At 31.6% G+C, this 21083-nt stretch overlaps 1 protein-coding gene across 12 annotated transcripts in view; it reads right to left on the reverse strand.

Annotated features, from left to right (window-relative positions):
- Positions 1-548: 548 nt before the first annotated feature.
- The window catches only part of LOC145316466 (bestrophin-4-like), a 47437-nt gene continuing 26902 nt past the window's right edge, over positions 549-21083 (reverse strand). For 3 of the 12 annotated variants that reach the window (XM_080156985.1, XM_080156984.1, XM_080156983.1), the window contains 9 exons: positions 20757-20872; positions 20291-20371; positions 19773-19849; positions 14901-14998; positions 13533-13601; positions 10428-10545; positions 6721-6883; positions 5495-5848; positions 549-2555 (listed from right to left, as the gene is read on the reverse strand). In XM_080156985.1, the coding sequence (XP_080013111.1) occupies positions 1617-2555; positions 5495-5848; positions 6721-6883; positions 10428-10545; positions 13533-13601; positions 14901-14998; positions 19773-19849; positions 20291-20371; positions 20757-20872 (2015 nt within the window). In that variant the 3' untranslated portion in view covers positions 549-1616. Of the gene's footprint in view, positions 2567-5494; positions 5849-6720; positions 6884-10427; positions 10546-13532; positions 13602-14900; positions 14999-18105; positions 18152-19772; positions 19850-20290; positions 20372-20756; positions 20873-21083 lie in introns of all 12 variants that reach the window. The other 9 variants (XM_080156989.1, XM_080156988.1, XM_080156987.1 and 6 more) reach the window with 8 other exon arrangements.

The raw sequence follows: 21083 nt of genomic DNA on the forward strand, positions 1-21083 counted from the left end.
TGTGTCATACCCAAACTTAAAAAGTCACGCAGTTTGGGCTCTTTATCTTTCACACACAGAAAATGAGATAGAAAAAACCGGATGGGGGGGCGTCGGAGTGGACACTTAACCTAACCTATTTAAGACCATCTTATAGGTTTTTAAAATACCTAACCCCTGCGGGGGGCTTATTTGTTCATTCATATCTTAACCTAACCTAATCTGTATAGAAATACTTAATAAAATTAATAATATTTTAACACTCCTGCGTTTGTCCACTCCGACGTATGTCCTGGAACAATCTTAAGGTGTACATATTAATTTATCGTTCGACATTTTTTTTTGAAAATTACATCCATGTATAAGCTATTAAAACAAGATAAAAAATGACAAACTAATTATTTTTTCCAATACCTGAAAATAACTTAAAACTTATTGACATTTTATCAGCATTTAACCTTTTTTCAATCAAAAGTGTTATCAGCTTTTTTTGCTACGCTACTTATAGACATATTTATAATTAAATAGTTTTAAAAATTCAAATTTAAAATTAATAAAATGAAACAAAATTATTGTCAGAGTGTATTTTGAGAAAATAACGAATATCAGTAATACATAACCATATATAATAATAATATAATAATAACATAATCATAATAATTAACAGTCTCGGTACATTACACTTTCAAGGGTTTTCCAATGTTAACATTTTTATTTAAAGTTTGTTCCTATGTGTGTAAAGGGAGGGGGAAATTTCTATAGCACCCCCCACAAAAAGTGGGAAGGAGTCAAGAGCTGAGAAAATTATTCAACATGGAAAATATTTCAGTCTTAAAACTTTGATTCTAAAACTTTTCTTTTTAAATTCAAGTTTTCGGCTGAATTCCCCCTCCTACCCATTACCATTTCATAAGAAAATTTGCTGGAAAGGATGTATAATATTTTTTTAATTCAATGAACACGGCATTAAACCAAATCTTTTCATTGGACTTTTTTTATATTTCAAGATAGATTTTACCCGCTTCTTTTATTCACAGGCTTTCAGAGCTTTTCATTTGAATTAAATTCTTATGTTAATGTTAAAATCCAAGACACCGTATCTAAATGTATGATATGAACAAGGATTATATATTCCAGTAACGCTTCGAAACCAATTAATATCCGGTGGATTAGAACCGGTTCTCAGCCATACTGAAAAATTATGTATAGCATCGTATTATATTCAATTTTTTACGAATTTAAAAATGTACAATCATAATATTAAAACCTATTTGTTAACCCGTGCCTTCGGCATTTCGGGAGTAACAAAACTGGTTTTTCATCTTGTAATGTACATTTTTACATCCGCGGAAAGCTGGTTATAATACGATGCGATAAATAACTATTCACATATAAGTCTGAAAACCTGATGAAAAAAGAAGGAAAGATAAAATGACGAATAAAATAAACTAAAAAGAACAAATAACAGAAAAAGCAAAAATAAAACACAATTATCTACTATGCAGAATATCACTACAGTCTCTATCTGTATATTTATATAATTATAACAGTTCACTAGGATTAGAAGGAAAAGCTTTCTATCAAAATAAAATAATTTGTTTAAACCACATAATATGTATTATAAACTGGTAGATAATCTACCTGTTGGATCTACTATTTGCTGGAGTTGGTGGACCACTGGGTCTTCCAGTTCCCGGCGTGGGTGGGCCAGTAGCCCTGGCACTACCAGGCGTGGTTGGGTCGCTTGATCTCCCACCACTGGTAGGCGTAGCCCTACCTACTGATGGTGTTGGCGGAATATTTGTCCTGCCGCTAGATATTTGGGGCGGGACATTTCTTCCACTTGTAGGTGATACAGTGGGTGGGACAGGGCTTGTGTTTGCAGCTTGTCTACCTCCCAAAGTTGCCAGAGTTGCAGTGCTGTTGGATCTTGAAGTTGCGGCGCTAATACCCACAACAGCGTCCAGCGCGTTGCTGTAGCGCTGTTGTTGCAACGCTTTCATGCTGGCGGCCGAGCGTTCTAGCGAGGCTGTGCCGCTGTACTTGTAGTTGTCGGAGACAGCCCGCGGCACTAGCGGCGTCTCTGGCTCACTTGAGCAAGACTTGTATGAGTGTTCAGAGTGTAGGGAAATAGAGTCAGGATCGGGCGGCAATCTACGACGCGTCTTGGCTCTGGCTGTTGCCGCCGGTTCATTGTCACCATATTGTCCAACCGACGGACGGCCTCCTGATCTTGAATGTCTTTGCTGTGGCCGGCCTGTCGGTTGTTGCTGTTGTTGTTGATAATGTTGCGGATATTGTTGATTAAGAAGTTGTGCCGCAGCTGCATGTGTTTGATGTCCAGCAGCAGCCGAAGCTGCAGGATCATACCTCACATATTGACGGCCATTTCCTTCCACCTGAGCGTACACAAGTGGTGGTGGCTGATCACCCATCCCCACGAGCCCAGGTTCACCCCTCCCTCCGGCGCCGTCCATAGTCCCGCGGGAAGAGGAAATTTTTCTCTTTTCTGATGTTTTTCTCTGGTGAGATGGCTCTACTATGGGTTTTGTTATTCTTGTTGTTCCTCCTGGGATCTGGAACAGAACTATCAATTAAAAAGTTTAATAATCTTTCAATACCCTTATTTTGATTTTCTAAAAAGGTAATAAATATGTTTGGATCATGGAAAGAAAACGAAATAGCGGGTTTCGTCGTATTTTCACAGTAGCTTTTCATAGGTTAGGTTAGGTAAATGTTAATGATTGCCCCGCATAGTTAGTTCTCCTCAGGGGCTAGAAATAGGAGAAACGCTACTGTCAAAATACGCGAAACCCGCTACTTCGTTTTCTTTCCATGATCCATATGTTTTGGCAAAATATATTTTTATGCACGTGTTTCCCCCTTTTTGAAAATCTTTTTGGTTAATGATTTTTTTAAAACTCTGCAAAACTTTTTTTTTAAATATAATAACTAGAATATAGAAATAAAATATATAGTTTTTTATGAGGTTTGTTGACAAATATATCTAAATACGATAGGCTATGAGCTACAAATGAGCTATTATTTTTGACCTGATGGCTTTAAGGTGTTCCTACCTCCATTAAGGTAAAAGGATAAATATTTTTAAAATGGTGTAGGCAATTATAATGATATTCTAAAATCATTACATCCCATGATCAGTAGGGTGTACGAAACAAAGTCTTTCTATATAGAATCGCCACATGTGTGACAGTCTTCCTTAATTCAAAGGTATTGATTGATTAGTTTATATTAATAGAAGCAACCGAATGCTAGTTGACTTAATTTACACCTTCTAAAAGTGCTATGTTTTTTTTTACAAGGCTAAGAGGACAAAAATTTAGAAATATTAAAAGTCTATATGCAGTAAGAAAATTCCATGCTCCCAACTGTTTTGAGTATAAAAGCTACATTATAATTAACTTTAAGTACCTTTCTGTTCGTCCGTTAATCCTTGAAGCTATAAGAGAAATGAGATTTTATTCAAGATAGATTGCTAAAAAAAAATTCTTTTAAGAATCTATCAGTCAAGCTACAAAATACAATTTTATAAAAAAAAGATCAAATATGGAAGATTTCGTGATTTTTTTCTATCTTATTCTTGATTTATGACCACTGACCATCTGCTCTTTTAATCACTTTGACAGTATTTACATCTGTGATTTTTTATGCTTTGATAATTATGGATGTTGTTATCCTTGTTATATGTATACTTTGTAACACAATGTACAATGTACATATTGTAAAAGTTAACATAGAGAGAGAGGGGACAATGGACATTTTATTACACTAGTCCCCAAAGTTTATTAATGACGTTTTCTTATTCGTTAGCTTAGACACTTTGTGGTCATCAGTTAATTTTGATTGGTTGGTTTATTAAGTTGAGTGTTCAAATGTTTCGGTCACTATTTTTATTATGCACAAGGGTTATTTAGTGTACCAACATATGGGAAGGTAAATCAATTTATCGACCATTGTCTTATCCCTTTAGATCCCTGATAAGTTAATATGTTTTTTCCCTATGCTTTCCTTAAAATTCTTTCTAGATTGTCCAAGAACATTATAAATTTTAAAACAAGGCTCGGCAGCCGCAAGTCAGCCGCGTGTGAGCCTCACTGAAATCGTCATATTATAATTTTAAAATTTAGCTAGGTGTCTAAACCTGTTACTGAATAGACAATCAATCTTTTCGTAAAAAACTAGCGGATTTAAATTTATAGCTTATGCTCGGCTGAGGCGCGGTTGCCGAGCCCTGTTTTAAAATGACCAGCTACTTCAAATATATCTTACAGTCTATTAAAAATATGTGAAATATTTAACACTGTAAAAAAAGTTTTTAATAAACTTATTTAATCTTTGAAAACATTATTAATAAACAGGGAGGGAGGGGACATGGACCTGTTTATTACACCAGTCCCCAAAGTTTTATAATAACGTTTTCTTATTCGTTGGTTAAACAACTTTGGGGACTTCTATTGAAGTTTGATTGAGTGTCCAAGCGTTTCAACCACTAATTATAATCTACAGAAGGCGTAATTTCGTTTGTCATTACTGGGGATGTATATCAATTGGTCGGCCATTGTCTTATCCCTTTAGATCCCGGATTAATAGAACAAGACTATAAAGCAAGTAAAATAAAAAGTTTAAAGATTGGTAATAAGTAAACAGATAATTAAAAGTTAATAATCTATTTATGAAATGTTAAAAAAAGAAAAGGTAAAATATTTGTTGTTAATTTATGAAGTTATTTCCATAATTCATCTTAGCTCCACCTTCCTAAGTGAAGCGTGAGCCCCTAAAAGCTCGAGTGTGCAGGGATCTAAAGGGATAAGACAATGGCCAAAAATTGATCTAAATCCCCAATGATGATACGCAAAATTATTCCTTCTGTAGATTACAATTAGTGGCTGAAACGTTTGACACTTTAATTAATAAATAAACTAATCAAAATTCAGTAAAGGTCCCAAAATTAGTATAATAATCTACCCAATTTCCTCTCCTTGCCAGCTCGAGTGTGTGTCTATTAACAAGCTTTAGTTTTTTTAAATTAGAAAGATAATAAATTGTGTAAGTTGACCTCACTCCCGGAATGTGGGTTTTTCAACACTATCTCTGGCTACAAATATCAATTTTATTTTGTAAATACCTATGTTTTCTTAAACTATTTTTCGTTGATTTTTGTAAATAATGATATCAAATTCAACCCAACGTTCCACTTTTATCTTTTATATGAAATTACAGCAAAATACGACTATTTTAACGTCTTGAGTTATATCGTTTTTTTTGGCTGAGATTCCATTTTTATTGATTTTTAAAAAATCATTAAGGAAACTAAACTAGAAGCATCTTAAAGTGCCTAATAAAAATGACGTCATACAATACAAATTACCAATGATATGCCAATAGACAAACTAAATCACCAATGACAGGATAGGACACATTTTAATTGACCAATGGAAGGCAAGTATGACGTCATTTTTTATAGGCACTATAAAGAGCTTCTTATGAAATTTACCTGTGGATTAGTGCCGGCCAGAACTTGATCTCCCGGTGCCAGATTATGCGCATGTTGGCTTGGACGTTGCTGCAGCTGCTGCGGTTGGATGTACTGCTTGGGCAGCAGGCCGCCTCCAGGTAGAGGCAAGGCAACGCCACCTCGGGAAGATTCAGCAGCTATAGCCGCTGCTAGGGCAGCTAGCTGTTCAGGCGTCACTGCTGCCGTGATTAGCGGTGACGGTGGCAGGACTGCGGCAGGTTTTGTGTCCGCGGCTGGTGGTGTGTACTCTTCATAGACCATGGCTGGCATACGCTTCCAGACAAAGCCTTGAGGGTCACGCTTGTATTTCCCGTCACGCTTCTTCTTTCTTTCCTAAATGGGGGGAAAATACTTAAAAACTATTAAAATTTAATTGATGTATTGATGAAAATTGTGATAAAAGTAATTACATGATCCGTTTGTAAATTATTTAGGGGTATAAAATCTATACCTAATCAATGGTTTAGAGCTTTTACACTATTATGAAGGTAAAGAAAGAATTACCTTGTTTGATAAAATTTATATAAACATGCATACATCAAATTAATTTGTTTACCATTTACCTTACAATATTTTAGAAACGGGTACAAAAGTATTTTGTTTTTATTTATTTTATTAAAGTTCAAAATACGCTGGGCTGAAAAACGATTTAAACATATCTTCAATTTCTATACATATATTTATGCTGAAGAAGAAACTTAAATTGAAACAGAATATCATTTCTTCTTGATATTTCTAAGCTACCAAATACAAAATTTGAAATTGATTTAGTTTACCTGATTATATCTTAGTATATCATGGAGCCTGGAGTTTACCTGATTATATCTTAGTATATCTTGGAGCCTGGAGTTTACCTGATTATATCTTAGTATATCTTGGAGCCTGGAGTTTACCTGATTATATCTTAGTATATCTTGGAGCCTGGAGTTTACCTGATTATATCTTAGTATATCTTGGAGACTGGAGTTTACCTGATTATATCTTAGTATATCTTGGAGTCTGGAGTTTACCTGATTATATCTTAGTATATCTTGGAGCCTGGAGTTTACCTGATTATATCTTAGTATATCTTGGAGTCTGGAGTTTACCTGATTATATCTTAGTATATCTTGGAGCCTGGAGTTTACCTGATTATATCTTAGTATATCTTGGAGTCTGGAGTTTACCTGATTATATCTTAGTATATCTTGGAGCCTGGAGTTTACCTGATTATATCTTAGTATATCTTGGAGCCTGGAGCCGCGCCTGGTCGAACTCACTATTGTTGGCAGGGAACCCCTCCTCATCGTCTCCTCCCCCGCCGACATCTCCGACTCTTCGCTCTCCCAGGCCTTCACTCCGTCCAGAGCCCCCAGTGCTAGGAGATCACTGATATTAACAGAGGAGTACATAAAAGCTGTAGCCAAGTTGTCAAAAAAATAAGGGAAAAAAAATAAAATTAGGAAATAGCGTATAGTGTTTAATAAAAATGACGTCATACAATACAAATGAACGATGCTAGGCCAGTATACAATTTACATTGTTTAATTACAATGTATACTGGCCTATCACTGGTGATTTGTTTTGTATGGCGTCATTTTTAATTGGACACTATACGCTGTTTCGTTAGGAGACTAGAACTTGTATTTCTGTATAATGTATTTATTTTAATTAAGTATTAATTTGTAGCTCATCTGTAGAATCAATTTAGAGAGAGAAAAAATCTGACCAGAATTTGAAAAACTAATTTACAAAAATCTAAACATGCATTTAGAAATTTTCTAATTTCAAATTAACATCGATGAGTTTGTAAAAGTATGTTTGTAAAAAATCTAAATGAAATAAAAATGCTCTTACTCTTTTTTCTGTCTTTAATTAGTCAAAATAATTAAAACAATAAGTCAATTAAGTAAAAAAACACATGCTCATGCTTTTAAAGGGACTAACTATATTATATTTTTGGAAAGTTTAATTATGGTCTATTTGAAATTGAAACAAGGACAAATGAGGCAAATAGTAGCGACGCTAATAAACAATATAATAGACAAAAGAACGACAATTTAAAAAAATGTATATGGATTTAAAGCAGAAGATTTCCTAATTTTATAGAGCAATAAGTTTAAATTTCCTAAAAGAGATGTTTTAGTCTAGAAATAATTTAATTTTTTTAAAATCCATATAATGTGCAGGCCCTTGGATGAAAATCAAGATAGTGATCTTATTATCTTTATAGAGGAAAAAAAGTAAAATAAGCAAGAAAGAGTAATATAAATTAATGATTGTAAAAGAAATAAGGATAAGGTTGATGTCTGCTTTTCAAGTGCAAGTACATCTAGACACAGGACTCACACGTGGACGTGGTACAACAGGATGCATTACCGATCTGACCAATCACCCATGGCTTATTCTCTAACTCAACAAAAAATTTTAAAAACATTTATAGTAAGAAAACAAACTAATTCTTCGCCAAAAGAAGGGAGATACGGAAAGTGTCATGTGTGACGTCATAAAATACTCCTAATAGGTAAGGATGAGAGGAAAAGTAGAAACTGGAAACCCCTTAAAAAGAGATGAATTTAGACGTATTTTTAGACGTCACACTTGACACTTTCCGTATCTCCCAGAAAAAAAGCATATGAACCTTTTTGATTGTTACTATATATCTCTACTTAATATTGTACTAAAATACATTGTGCTGGGAGTAATATCAATCTTTGATGCTACCGCTACACCAAGGTCAAAACAACTATAATACATTTGTCTTTCAACATCACATTTGGTCACACAACAATCCATCCAACCAAATTCAATTAAATCTCTAGACACAAAAATAACATGAATTACTAAAAAAAAGGAATAAAACTACAAAAAGAAAAAACAATGATGATAACATCCATAAAAGTTCCAAAATAAGAAAAAAGGATAAACGAACAATAACCCTTGTAAGTTTCAGATCTTAATTAGCAGAACATCAATTGCAAAGTCTAAACGAAATTCTACATTGTGCCTTGTTGTCCTAAGAATCATTATTCCAAAAATCAGATAAATTATTATATCATACAAAAATTTTTGTCAAAACATGTGCCTTTTAAATAGCTGTACGGACTTTCAGGTAACGATTATAGAGTTACTATGCTTTCTAAAATGTACCTAACTGTTATAGGAATCATCATTAAAAGTTTGAAATCGATAGAACAATTATAACATGTCTAAATTAAAGAAAAGAGCTGACCATTACGGACGGACGAACCGAACCTAATTATAGAAAAGCTTCGCTTTTTAAACTAGATGATTGTGTTTAACTTAAATCGATCAATAAATAACAAAATGTATCCAAGCCCTGGTTAGATAAAAGGAAATGTTGTTTTGGCTCATGATAAATTATTCCAAGTAAATGTGAGTACATTTTGTCACATTACAAATGGACTAAATCGCAGACCGGACGTTTTTGGGAAAGAAATGAATTAACTGATATACAATTTGGAACGGGGGAGAGTAGGAGATGGTTTTTTTTAGCTTTTAGTTTTATTATAAATTGATTTTTGTTGGGTGATGCATTCAAGATGGTTTACTAGAAGTTGTAAGAGTTAAGTATCTGAGCACGTAGCATTTCTCCAAGTGCCCCTCTTCTTTGCTTTCTGACTGACCAACCCATTACGCTAAGTCAATTTTATATCTTTACAGATTGCTAGAGGCACCTCTAGAAGCCTCTAGAGGTACCTAAGGTGGGTGGGGAAAATCAACCCCCCTTCTATTTTCTATTTGAGAAAAGTAAAAACCTTCCCTGGATGTATAAGAAGCTCCATTGTAAAGAAGAACAATATTGGTTCAGCAGTTAGCGAGATCATTTGCTACAGACAAAAAAAGCTTACTACTTTATATCATAGGATACATGACTCAATTGATGACCGCAAAGAAAATAATGAATATCCGGAGCATTTTTTGAAAGTAAGTTGAATTAAAATTGTTTTAAAATATTGATGAATGCACAAAATTTTTAATTCTTTAATTGGATGCAATTTGAGAGAAAAAAAATAATGAAAAACTGTACATACAAACTTGCATTTCATTTTTTGGGTAAAAATCTAATTAATGATTTTTCTAAAATACAGATTACTAGTTATAAATGTTAGATAACAACAAAAAGTGTAAATTCCAACTCATTACTACAAATTAATTAAAATTGTAAACAAAAATTCAAGGCATTGTTTAATTAGGGATAACTATGGCTACAGCTGTTACAGGTTTTTAAGGAAAATAGTTCCATGCAGAGAATACAATAAAATTTTTGGATAATGAAAAGAAAACGAAGTAGAGGTTTTTTTCGTATTTTCACGATAGTTTTTCTCCTATTTTTAGCCCCTGCGAGGGACTCTAAACCCTCGAGGACTCTTTCCTAACCATGCGGGACAATCATCAACATTTATCTAACCTAAAATAACCTATCAAAAGCTATTGTGAAAATATGACGAACCCGCCACTTTGTTTTCTTTCCATGATAAAAAAATTAATTCATGTAAGTTTGAACTTAACTAAACATTTGACTTAATTAATTAAGAAATTGTTTAATATAATATCAAGCTTGGAATTACTCTACATATATTTGGACACCTAAAAATAAAAAGCTAAAAAGGCAGCATTTAAAAATAAAGTGGAATAGGAGGAAATTTAATTTTTTGTCTATTGGCATATCTATGTATCTGTGATTATTCCAAACTGATTGTTAAAACCTCTACTTGGAACTGAAAAAGAAAGAAGCATTGGAAAGTATCATGTGTGACGCCATTTAGGGATTTCCCACTTCTCCTCTGATTCCTCTATTTTAGGTGTATTTTTATGACGTCACACATAAAACTTTCCAGCGCTTCAAAAGGAAACTACTAAACACGCACACAAAATATTTGCGGCGAGGAAAAAAAGGCTAAAAGCTTACCGCCAGCTACCTGAGGGCGGGTGTCCGTTACTGCGCAGTGCTCCGACTCTGTGGGTGACCGCTGGGCTGCGGTCATAGCCTGACATCGGGCTCGCGTACTCTGACCCACCCGGCTGACCTGCTCGCAAAGGAAGCATTGGGTTAGTTGACACAATATTTTCAATTTAAATGTACAAATATATAATTAGAATAATTTTAAATAGCCTAAATCTTATTTTTAAAAACATACTGGAACAATCTTTTGGTTTCTAAGTGCATAATGATTAAAATAAAATCCAAGAAAGACATAACTACCTACATACATTCAAGTTTTAAGAAGAAACTTTGTTCAATGATTTATTGCAGACGACTTGAATATGAAAATATTGTCTCAAATGGATCTCAATTTTTGGAATAAAAGTTTGGAATAAAGTGCACATTTTATTCATATGCTTCAAGTCAAGAAATTTATTGTTGTTATATCTCGTGATGCAAAAGTTCAACGACTTGTTGAAATAAAAAAATATATAAATCAACAACAACTTTGGAAAAAGGTACAAGAAAAAATTTACCAAGCCTGTGATTTTTTTCCATAAAATGCATGTAAAATGATTGAATATAATTGTGCAATATATTTCTGAATAAATCTGGTTAAAATGGCAAAAACGAGGTCATTTTTTATTTCGCTAAAAAAAAATGAAAAGAATTGATGTATCTTAAATAATGATAGTCATAAAAGAAACCTAATACCCATAACAAACTTTCTAAAGAGAAAAAATAATAATAGCAGAGTATATCAGGGAGGGCTGTTTATTACACTAGTCCCCAAAGGTTTATGAATTCTTTTCCTAGTCGTTGGCTTTGCAACTTTAAAGATCTTTTATTTATTTTTGCTTGGTTGGTATATAAAGTTGAGTGTTCAAACTTTTTAATTACTAATTGTTATCTACAGAAGGGGTAATTTTGTGCATCATAATTGGGTATGTCCTTTAATTTATTGTTCATTGTCTTATCCTTTAGATCCCTAAAAGTATATGCTGAGTAAACCTTTAAACAAACACATTATCAAAGCTGTGTAAATATTTTATAAACATTAAAGCAAAAATATCGGATCTACTGCAGTTCACGGTAAAATATTGCTGGTAACGTAATTTTCCAAAAATCTTTTTCGCGCATTCTTCTGCACTGCGAAATAAATACGCATTATTTTACCAGCAATATTTTACCGTGAACTGCAGTAGATCCAAAATATCATCTTTCCTTTTCTCATTATGCTTCAAAATTTCACGAGATTAAACAATTTTTTTCAAGTTTTCAAATAAAATAATTTTTTTTATGTCCAAACTTTTATGACAAAAAAAGCTTTTGGTTAAAGTATAGATTAGGCTGTTCTTAGTAATAGAATTATGTAATTATCCTTAAAGCGTTTTCTTTGCGATAGAAGCATTTATACAAACAATTAGCTGTTGGTAGGTCAGTCTATGACAAAATTAGTTTGGATAAGGCGTAAAAATGAATTTGCTGTTTTACTTGAAGTATAAAACAGTCTTATTTTAGTTCTGCTACTAATGGATGTAGTCATTCTTGAATAAATATCTTTGGGTAATTTTTTTAAATTACATATTTTAGTAATCTTGTTTAAAATTCTATTTCTACTTTAACTAGGAAATTCAATAAATAAACAAGTCCTCTTTGTCTAAGTTGAGGTTTTTAGTTTTGAAGCTTTAAATTGTTTAGCTAAATAAAAATAATTAACTACTGTTTGATTGTGTTTTTTCCCCTAAATTCCTAAAGAAGGTGTATCAACTTTTTTTTCTATAGCTAGCCGGTTCTTTTAGTAAGTAGTAGATGTAAAATTTTTCATAGAATTCAGATATGCAATCGGTTTTTTGTAGACCTCTTATTTTTTAAGTAATTTAAGTTTTTTAAAAAAATAATTAAGTCGGTTTTAAGGTACTAAAACGCAACAAAATAAAAGAAGAAAATGGCCAGTAAGAACAAAAATAGTAAGATCTTTAATTTGACACCTTACTTTTAAAATTCTGTTGAGTAATTATTGAAAAAATCTATTTTTTTAACCTCGGTTTAATAAAAACTTTAGACCTAAATATTTTCTCAAACAGACATAAAAAACATGGGTTCATATATACCTTTAGAATCAGAAAAATATTACGAATCCATTGTAAGCAAAATTGAAAAAAAGTAAAAAAATAAAAAAATAATCAAATGGCCAATTATATTTTTTGTTCAGGCAACACTATCGTCTTCCCTTTTTTACCCCCTTTTTACCCCCTTCCCATTTTTATACTCAATTCAAGAAATAAGACGTTGCCTGTACAATATAATATGATATTTTCATATAATTCCTTTTATTGTAGTTTATATACTATATTGTAAACTTTTTTTTTCAATTTTGCTTACAATGGATTCGTAATATTTTTCTGATTCTAAAGGTATATATGAACCCATAATTTTTAACTGTGAAATAATAAAAGTAAGTTCAAAGTTTTTATTCTCGTGGGTTTAAAAAAATCGATTTTTTCAATAATTACCTGACAGAATTGAAAAAGTAAGGTGTCAAATTAAAGATCTTACTATTTTTGTTCATAATGACCATTTTCTTTCTTTTTTTTGTTGCATTTTAGTACCTTAAAATCGACTTAATTTTTTTTTTTTTAAACTTAAATTACTTAAAAAATAAGAGGTCTACAAAAAAACCGATTGCATATCTGAATTCTATGAAAAATTTTACATCTACTACTTACTTAAAGAACCGGCTAGCTATAAAAAAAATAGTTGATACACCTTCTTTTTGATATTTCAAAATTATTTTCTATCGTAGCATCTAATGATCGTGATAATATCGTAATTTTGAATATGGATCTCTCGAATTGATAAATAAAACTGTAGCTGTGTTTAGTGTCCTAGGAAAATAGGTAGATGTCACAGCTTTTGACCTACCTATTCTATTTAGGAAAAGAGAAAGGGAAGGTGGAAAGAAACCCTCTAGAAAATAGGTGGGGTATAGTTTGTTTCCTGACGTCAATAGAACAGGTATCCAAAAGCCGTGACATCTATCCCCATTTTGCTAGGGCACTATAGACAGACAGCTACAATAAAACTCACTTTGAGCCAAGGATTGCTGAGACTGGGAATGATCTCCTAATCCAATTTTTGTTACGAGATTAGACGATTCTGAAAAGGAAAATCTGGTTAGAAAATAAAACATTTAGGAATTAAATAATTCTTTCTCTCTTTCTTTTTATCTTAACCTAAGATGTATTTTATTTGCAAACAACACAGAAATTTACATTTTCCTATTCTATATTTATATCAAAAGAACAAAATAAAATACAAAAATTGGAAGAAAAAAATATAAGCCATATTAACTAATTGTTATTTATGGCTATAATATGATCTTTTAATATAAATTGAGGCACGTAAAGCTTTATTTTTACAAAAACCAAGTCAAACAAATATCTTAAATAAAATATATCTGGTACTTTTTTATAGGGGGGGGGGGGGGTGACCGGACGGGAAGGGAAGGGATATTTTATGTTAGAGGTGAATGAATTAGTCTTTTCTCAGATATTAAAAAACAAAATGATGTAAAAAAAATCAATAATTTAATTGACTTGATTTTTGTAGCGTTAAAGTAATTGTTATCGTCTTGTTGATTGACTTGGTAAATTTACTAAAGGGAGATTTTTTATTAGATATGAGAAAATATCAAAACTGAAGAATCTTCATATTTCTAATTGGGTATTGTCGGTTTCGTGGCATCACCAATTAAGGGGCATTTCGTCGTATTTTCACAGTAGCTTTTGATAGGTTATTTTAGGTTAGGTTAATGATTGCTCTGCATGTTTAGGCAATTGTCCCCGCAGGGTTAAAGTCCCCTCAAAAAGGCTAGAAATGTGAGAAAAGCTATTGTGAAAATACGACGCAACGCCCCTTAAGAGGCGATGTCACGAAAACGGCAATACCCTTCTAATTTTCCAAAAAGCATGTGGCAACTAAAGAAACCCAAATTTACCACTTTTTTAAAGATATTGTAAAATCTACAATAAAATTTGAATATATTTGGAAACCAAATAGTTTTCCTTTAGTTGCCATATTCTTCTTTGTTTAAAAGCTGCTTATATCTATAGCGGTCAGACTAGGGTAAATCTAAAAGGGAGGGTAATTGGGAAGTGTAAGTTTTCTACGTTTTAACAGAGAGGGAAACAATTTTTCCTATCTGTTTATAATTAATCTACTAAAAGTTGTTAAAAAACAATTTCCTTCAAAATGTCTAACGAGCACAAATAAATTAAAAAAGGATGGCAAAGGATTTTTGTGTTAGGTTAGGTTACTTCGGGTATAAATTAAGATACAGATCAACGACCAGCCCTCCCTTTTATTTTTAATTTATTTTTAAAAGAGGGGGAGGAGATTTCTGTGCTTCCAGGGAAAGCTTCAAAAATGAACTAAAATATGATTAGTTTATCCTACCGAGGAGAAGGCTGGTAAGGGAAACTTTCTTCTCCTCCGGGAGCTCCTCCTCCTCCTCTATCTCTGGTAAAATCATATGGCTCCTCTCCTCTGGAACTCTGAAAAAATCATCCTTGTTAAGAGGTACAGTTATTTATCGCATCGTATTACAGACAGCTTTCCGCGGATATTAATATGAACAATTATAATATTAGAACGAGTTTTGTAAGTTCAGAGGGGCCAAAGACCCGGGCTAACAAAACAGGTTTTTATTTTATGTTTTTTATTTTAATGTTCATGGAAAATTGTCTGTAATACGATACTATTATCCCTGGATACTATACATAATTTTTAAAAATGGCTGAGAACCGGTTTTAATCCAGAGGATATTAATCGGTTTTAAAGCCATACTAGAGAATGATATTACAACAAAGTACAACAAAAATCTAGGGTAAAAAACTGTTTTTTACAGCGGGGTGTACATTAAAAACATTCATAGATAAATTTGTTTTATAATTTTATAGCATATTTGATTTATTATTTTTTTTTAAATAATATATTATGGGAATTATCCAAAAGTAATTAAATTATCACTAAACAAAAGCCCTGAAAATTCTAAATTTGAAAAAATATTCGAAAAATTACTACATAAAAATCTAATAATTACTTCAAAAACTGTAAAATAAAAACCAAAAACTAAGCTAAGCATAAAAACATGTAGAAATTTGATTAAGAAATGTCAATTTATAGTTCTGTACAGAGAAAAATATATTGGATACAACTTTTGCAATTATTATATAATTGGCAAAGTGATCCAAACTTTCACAGTTTCAAAAAGATAAAAAGGGGAACAATCACGTTCACAAGTAGCGCAGCAATAACAAGCTAAAAACAAATTAGCAAACTTATAATAGTTAAATGTTAAGTAGTGAGATAAGAATAGTTATTTATCGCATCATATTATAGACAGCTTTACGCGGATATCAAAATGAAAAAATATAGAATTAAACCCAGTTTTCTTAGCCCCGATTGGACAAAGGCCCGAGCTAACAAAAATGTCATGATTTTTATTCTAATATTCGTTGAAAATTGTCTGTAATACGATGATATACATAATTTTTCGGTATGACTGAGATCCGTTTCTAATCCAGCATATTTTATTCGGTTTCGAAGCCACACTGGAAAAAACGTTATTTGGATTTATATCAATGAAAAAAGATATGATACAAATTTAAATATAAGCAGAATAATAGTCAATTACATAGCTGACTCAATTGAACCAGATGACAGATAGACGTACAGAAAGGCTCTAATTATAAAGTAGCTGCGCTACTAAAAAGCTGTGTACTGTGTGTCTGCTGCTGGTAAAAAGATGAGTTGAAAAATAAAAATTAGAAAAGAAGAGGAAATTATTGCCAACAGCTTTTTATGGGGAGGCGTTCACAGTCAGGCAGGGAGGGGACATTGGCCTAATTATCAAATTAGTCCCCAAAGTTTTATAATCACAGTTTCTTATTCGTTGGCTTAACAACTTTTGAGACTTCAGTGAATTTTTGTTCAAAAGTTCCAGCCATTAATTTTAATCACTAGAAGGATTATTTTTTTGAATCATCATTGGGGATGTACATAAATTTATCGGTCTTATCCCTTTAGATCTCTGGTTCACAGTTGTGGCGGAAAAATATAAATTGTTTTCATTTTGTGGATTAATTTTTAGATAAGTGAAACACTAACATAAACAACATAATTTTAACAAGCATATAAAGATAAAATAAACAAGGACAATTGCATCCATAAGTAGCGCAGCTTTGACATATAATGAATAATGATAGTAATAAAAATAGAATTTTAAATTAGGTTTTATCTTTTTAATCTAAAAAAAATCAAAGCTTTCTTTAACATAAGAATAGACGGACATACATTCAGTATTGTGTAGCGCCGACGCTAAAACTATTTTAAAAATAATGCAATGAAGCAAATTTAATCAGTTAATATAATAATTAAAGGGACTATTCACGAATTAGAGCAATTGATGTTATTAATTTTTAGTTTCCAAGAAAAGAAGAAGAAATCAAATGTTTTGTTGAGTTCATTGAGTCAAAAACTGAATTACAGTAAAATATCATCTAATGCATTAAAAGTACATTAACTAAGCTGATTATGTACATACATATTCCCCCCCCCCCCCCTCCCTAGTTAAAGTTACATAACATAGATATCACAAGGGTGAGCATATGATCATGTTTTAACTCATCTCATTTCATATTTCAAAATTATTTCATAGAACAAAAATATTTTCGTTAATTTTTATACATAAAGCATAAGAGAAACCTTAAAATTTTAGAAATATTCAAGTATTACTTGCCATCGTTCGTGAATAGTCCCCCTTTTTAATAATGTTTTAATGAGTTAGACAGCGTTATTGGTCTCCCGAGGTGATTTGATGAAGAAAAAAATACATTATGTGCAAAAAAGGTGTAAAGCATAAAAACACAGCTATTGTAAAAGTGAACAAAAGTCCCGACACTTAGGGTCTGTCCATCTTTCTTTATATGATTATTCAGCGGGGGATAATTCATTACAAGTTATTTACTGGTTATTATAATTTTGACTAACGTAGTTACTCTACAAGTCACGATGCATGTTGATTTGACTATATTTTAGTCTGTCCGTCTGAAACGTTTGTTAAATATGTTTCATACATTTTCTAATAATTCTTATTAACTCGTAGATTTAACTTTTCAATTTATCTACTTAATTATATGTGAAATTTTATTTCCATTATGGCTTCGAAACCGATTAATATCTGTTGGATAAGATCCGATTTTAGCCATTTGTATTCTGAAAAATCATGTGTAGCCTTATATTACAATTACAGACAATTTTCTATGTATGTTAAAATAAAAAATCATAAAATTAATACCAGTTTTGTTAGACCGGTCCTTACAATTTATCATCTTGATATCAGCGTAAAGTTCTCTATAATACGATGCGATAAATAACCACTAAATTAAAATTTTGATAAAAATTTGTAATTGCACTCTCATGTTCTTGTTTGTTCAAATATGTCTTAAAGAAAAGCGTTGCTACTATTGGACGTTTTCATCCTTGTTTTTTATTTATTCCATTTTAATTCAGTAAATCAATCTTGTAGTGCGGCAATTTTAGCAATTTTTATTTTGCAAACAATGACATCTGGGGAAAAACTTTTAAAATTTGGACTCACGTGAATTCTTTGCATTTGCGCCTGCGATATTGCGGCTGCCAGCGCTCTGAAATATCCAGGGACCAAAATAGTTTTAAACTTAAAAAGATTGGGTACTTTAAAAAATCAAATCAACTTGGAAGACCATGTAGAAGAAGCTTTTCATAGTGCCTACAAAAGAAATAACGCCATAATGGCCTACCATTGGTCAATCAAAATGTATACTGGCCTGCCATTGGTACTTTATTTTGTGTATTGGTCATTTGTATTGTATGACGTCAATTTTTTATAGGCACTATAAAGATCTTCATAAACAATTTAATGTTTTCTTGATATTTTTCATTAATTAAATATGTTTTAAATAAAGTAAAATTTAGTGGTGGAAAAGTTAGGGACAAAACTTATTTTTATATTGTAAATATAAATTTCATTTTAAGTGTTAAAAATGCAAAAAAAAGGAAATATTTATATCTAAATTCTAGCCTAAATACTTTAAACATTGAAGTATTTTAAATTCTAAAATATAAAAGCGAATTGTTTATTAAGTCAAATGAAGCTCGTATATTTTGTCTCATTCAGTTTTTAATTAAAATAAATGTTTTGTATAATTATTATACTGAGTGAGTTATAAAAAAGATTTTTCATAATATTGAATTTTCTTTCTTGATTTTTATTTAAGAAAAATTACTATGTTGGTGCTTATTTTAGGTAAGGCGAAGCAAGAGTAAGAATAACCCCACAGGGTTAAGGCCATGTGTGCCTGCAAGGCCCGGCAACAAAATTTTGAAACTTGTCTATAGTGGGAGGGCTTTTATTACTCTAATCTATGAAATGGTTAAAACCCAACTTGGCAGTATTAATAAACTGTTTAAAAATCTTTTTATTTAACCCTGTCCCGTCATTTTATTCAGTGATATGAGAGATATTCCAACTGCAAAAAAAAAAGTATTTATTTTTTTACATATTGCAAATTAGTGGACATTAGAGAAAGTTGCATATTTATAAAAACTAAAAAGATAGGGTTATCTATATTCCAAATGCGAGGAAAAAAATTGCAGCATTTAAGATATTAACTAATTGTTGACAAATACAGCGTGTTTTTTTTATGAGAACTTTTTTGAAAGCAATTTTACCCTACTTATAGTTATCAGTAAAATCTAAAATTCAAATTTTAGGTGTCAACATCTAAAAGTGGTTTTAGCGCATTTTTCTTATGTTCAAATATTCAACCTTTTGCAAGAATGGTTGCTAAACACTTCAAAGTTGAGATATATAGCTAAAAATATATACAGATACTAGTAGGGACATGTACTAGAACATATCAAAGTTTAAAGGTCATATCTCAACCAGGGAGGAAAATCCAATTTTTTCTTGCAAAGGGTAGAAGATTTAGGCATAAGAAAAATACGCTAAAACCATTTTTAGATTTTGACACCTAAGTTTTGAATATTAGATTTACTGTACTTTTTAAATAAAAACTGAAATATTTTTTTTGGTGTTCTATTAATTGCATTAAAAAACGAAGAAAATGGACCATTAATCATTAAATTCTGATAACTATAAGTGGGATAAAATTGCTTTAAAAAAAGTTCTCATAAAAAAACACACTGTATTTATCCTCAGATGCAATATCCATAATGCCCCTAAACTAAATATACATATATGTATAAATATAAATATTTTCTTACTTAATTTCATCAGCAGAGCCTCTGTATGTTTTCTTCTTAAAGTGCATGGAGGCTTCTGTGTAGGGTATAGGACAGTCCTAACAAAATAAATATATTAAAATCATACACAACACATCAAATGATTTTTTAAGACTACAATTACATATAGTTGAACATAAGAACTCATTCACATTGAATTGCAATCTTTTAACAAATCAATTATAGATAGGTTAGGTTAAATTCAGTTGGCTATAATCATCAAAGTTTGGTTATTATCGCCCCCACGGAAAGGTTAGGATAATGCAAGGTTTAAATTAACCTGCAGGGTCTGAAAGAAGTGTGGTGTTACAAACCTTTATATATAGAATTATAATGGAAAAGATATAAGGAAAGTATATAACAACCCTATCAATGACATTCAAGCTTTTTATTTATTTTTTTTGGGTGAGGAGGGGGGGGGGGAGGAACTCTCAATAGGGGGTAATAGAACTACTTGAAGAGTTTGGGGCAATAGTACGCGAATAAAAATTTTAAATTACCTGTTTATCCCAGTAGTAGTCCTTGACCATAGGTGGAATTCTTTCTGGGTTCATCAAGATATCACAGCCAAGAAAGGAGGCCTGAAAATGTATCACAATATTAAGCAATGCATGTTTATAACGTCCATTAGAAGAAAAATGTAGTATTGTAAGATAACAAAATATTTGCGTTTTAATTAAGGCCTGCCAAAGCATAATTTTACCATGATTATGAACCTTTGCATTGTACATTTCAATGTTTTTCTTGATTCTTTCTGAAAATGATTACCACTACTATATAACTTTTTTTTATTCTGAAATAAAAACTGTAACTAGGCAAAGTGTCTCAAAATCAGCCATGTGATTTTCTTTCCCACTTCTCCTCTCATCTCCCTTATTTTATGACGTCACATGGCTGAGTTATAAAAAACTTGGTTTCACTTTTCAGTGAAGGTTATTAAGTAATATTTAGTACAACTAATTTTACCTTAACGTGTCTGTCAATCAGCCAATTAAGTTCAAAATCTTCATCGTCGTCACCAAAGGGGTTAATCAGCTGTTCAGCGACCTTCAGCAGACCCATGTAGAAGAAGAACTGTAGGACTGGAAAATATTATATTTCAATCATGTCCGCATAAAAATTTAATATATATCAGAACAATAAAAATAATTGATAGAATTATTTTAAGTTTGACGAGTTATAAGGCCAGTTCAACCATCTAGATATATTATATCTGTTATCAATGGCAACTTACGTTCTACTCCACACATTATTTCCTTTATTTGCTATTAATTTTTTGAGGTTTAGTAATGC

Source organism: Acartia tonsa, chromosome 4 (assembly GCF_053477335.1).
Source record: "Acartia tonsa isolate MP-2025a chromosome 4, ASM5347733v1, whole genome shotgun sequence".
NCBI lineage: Eukaryota > Metazoa > Arthropoda > Copepoda > Calanoida > Acartiidae > Acartia > Acartia tonsa.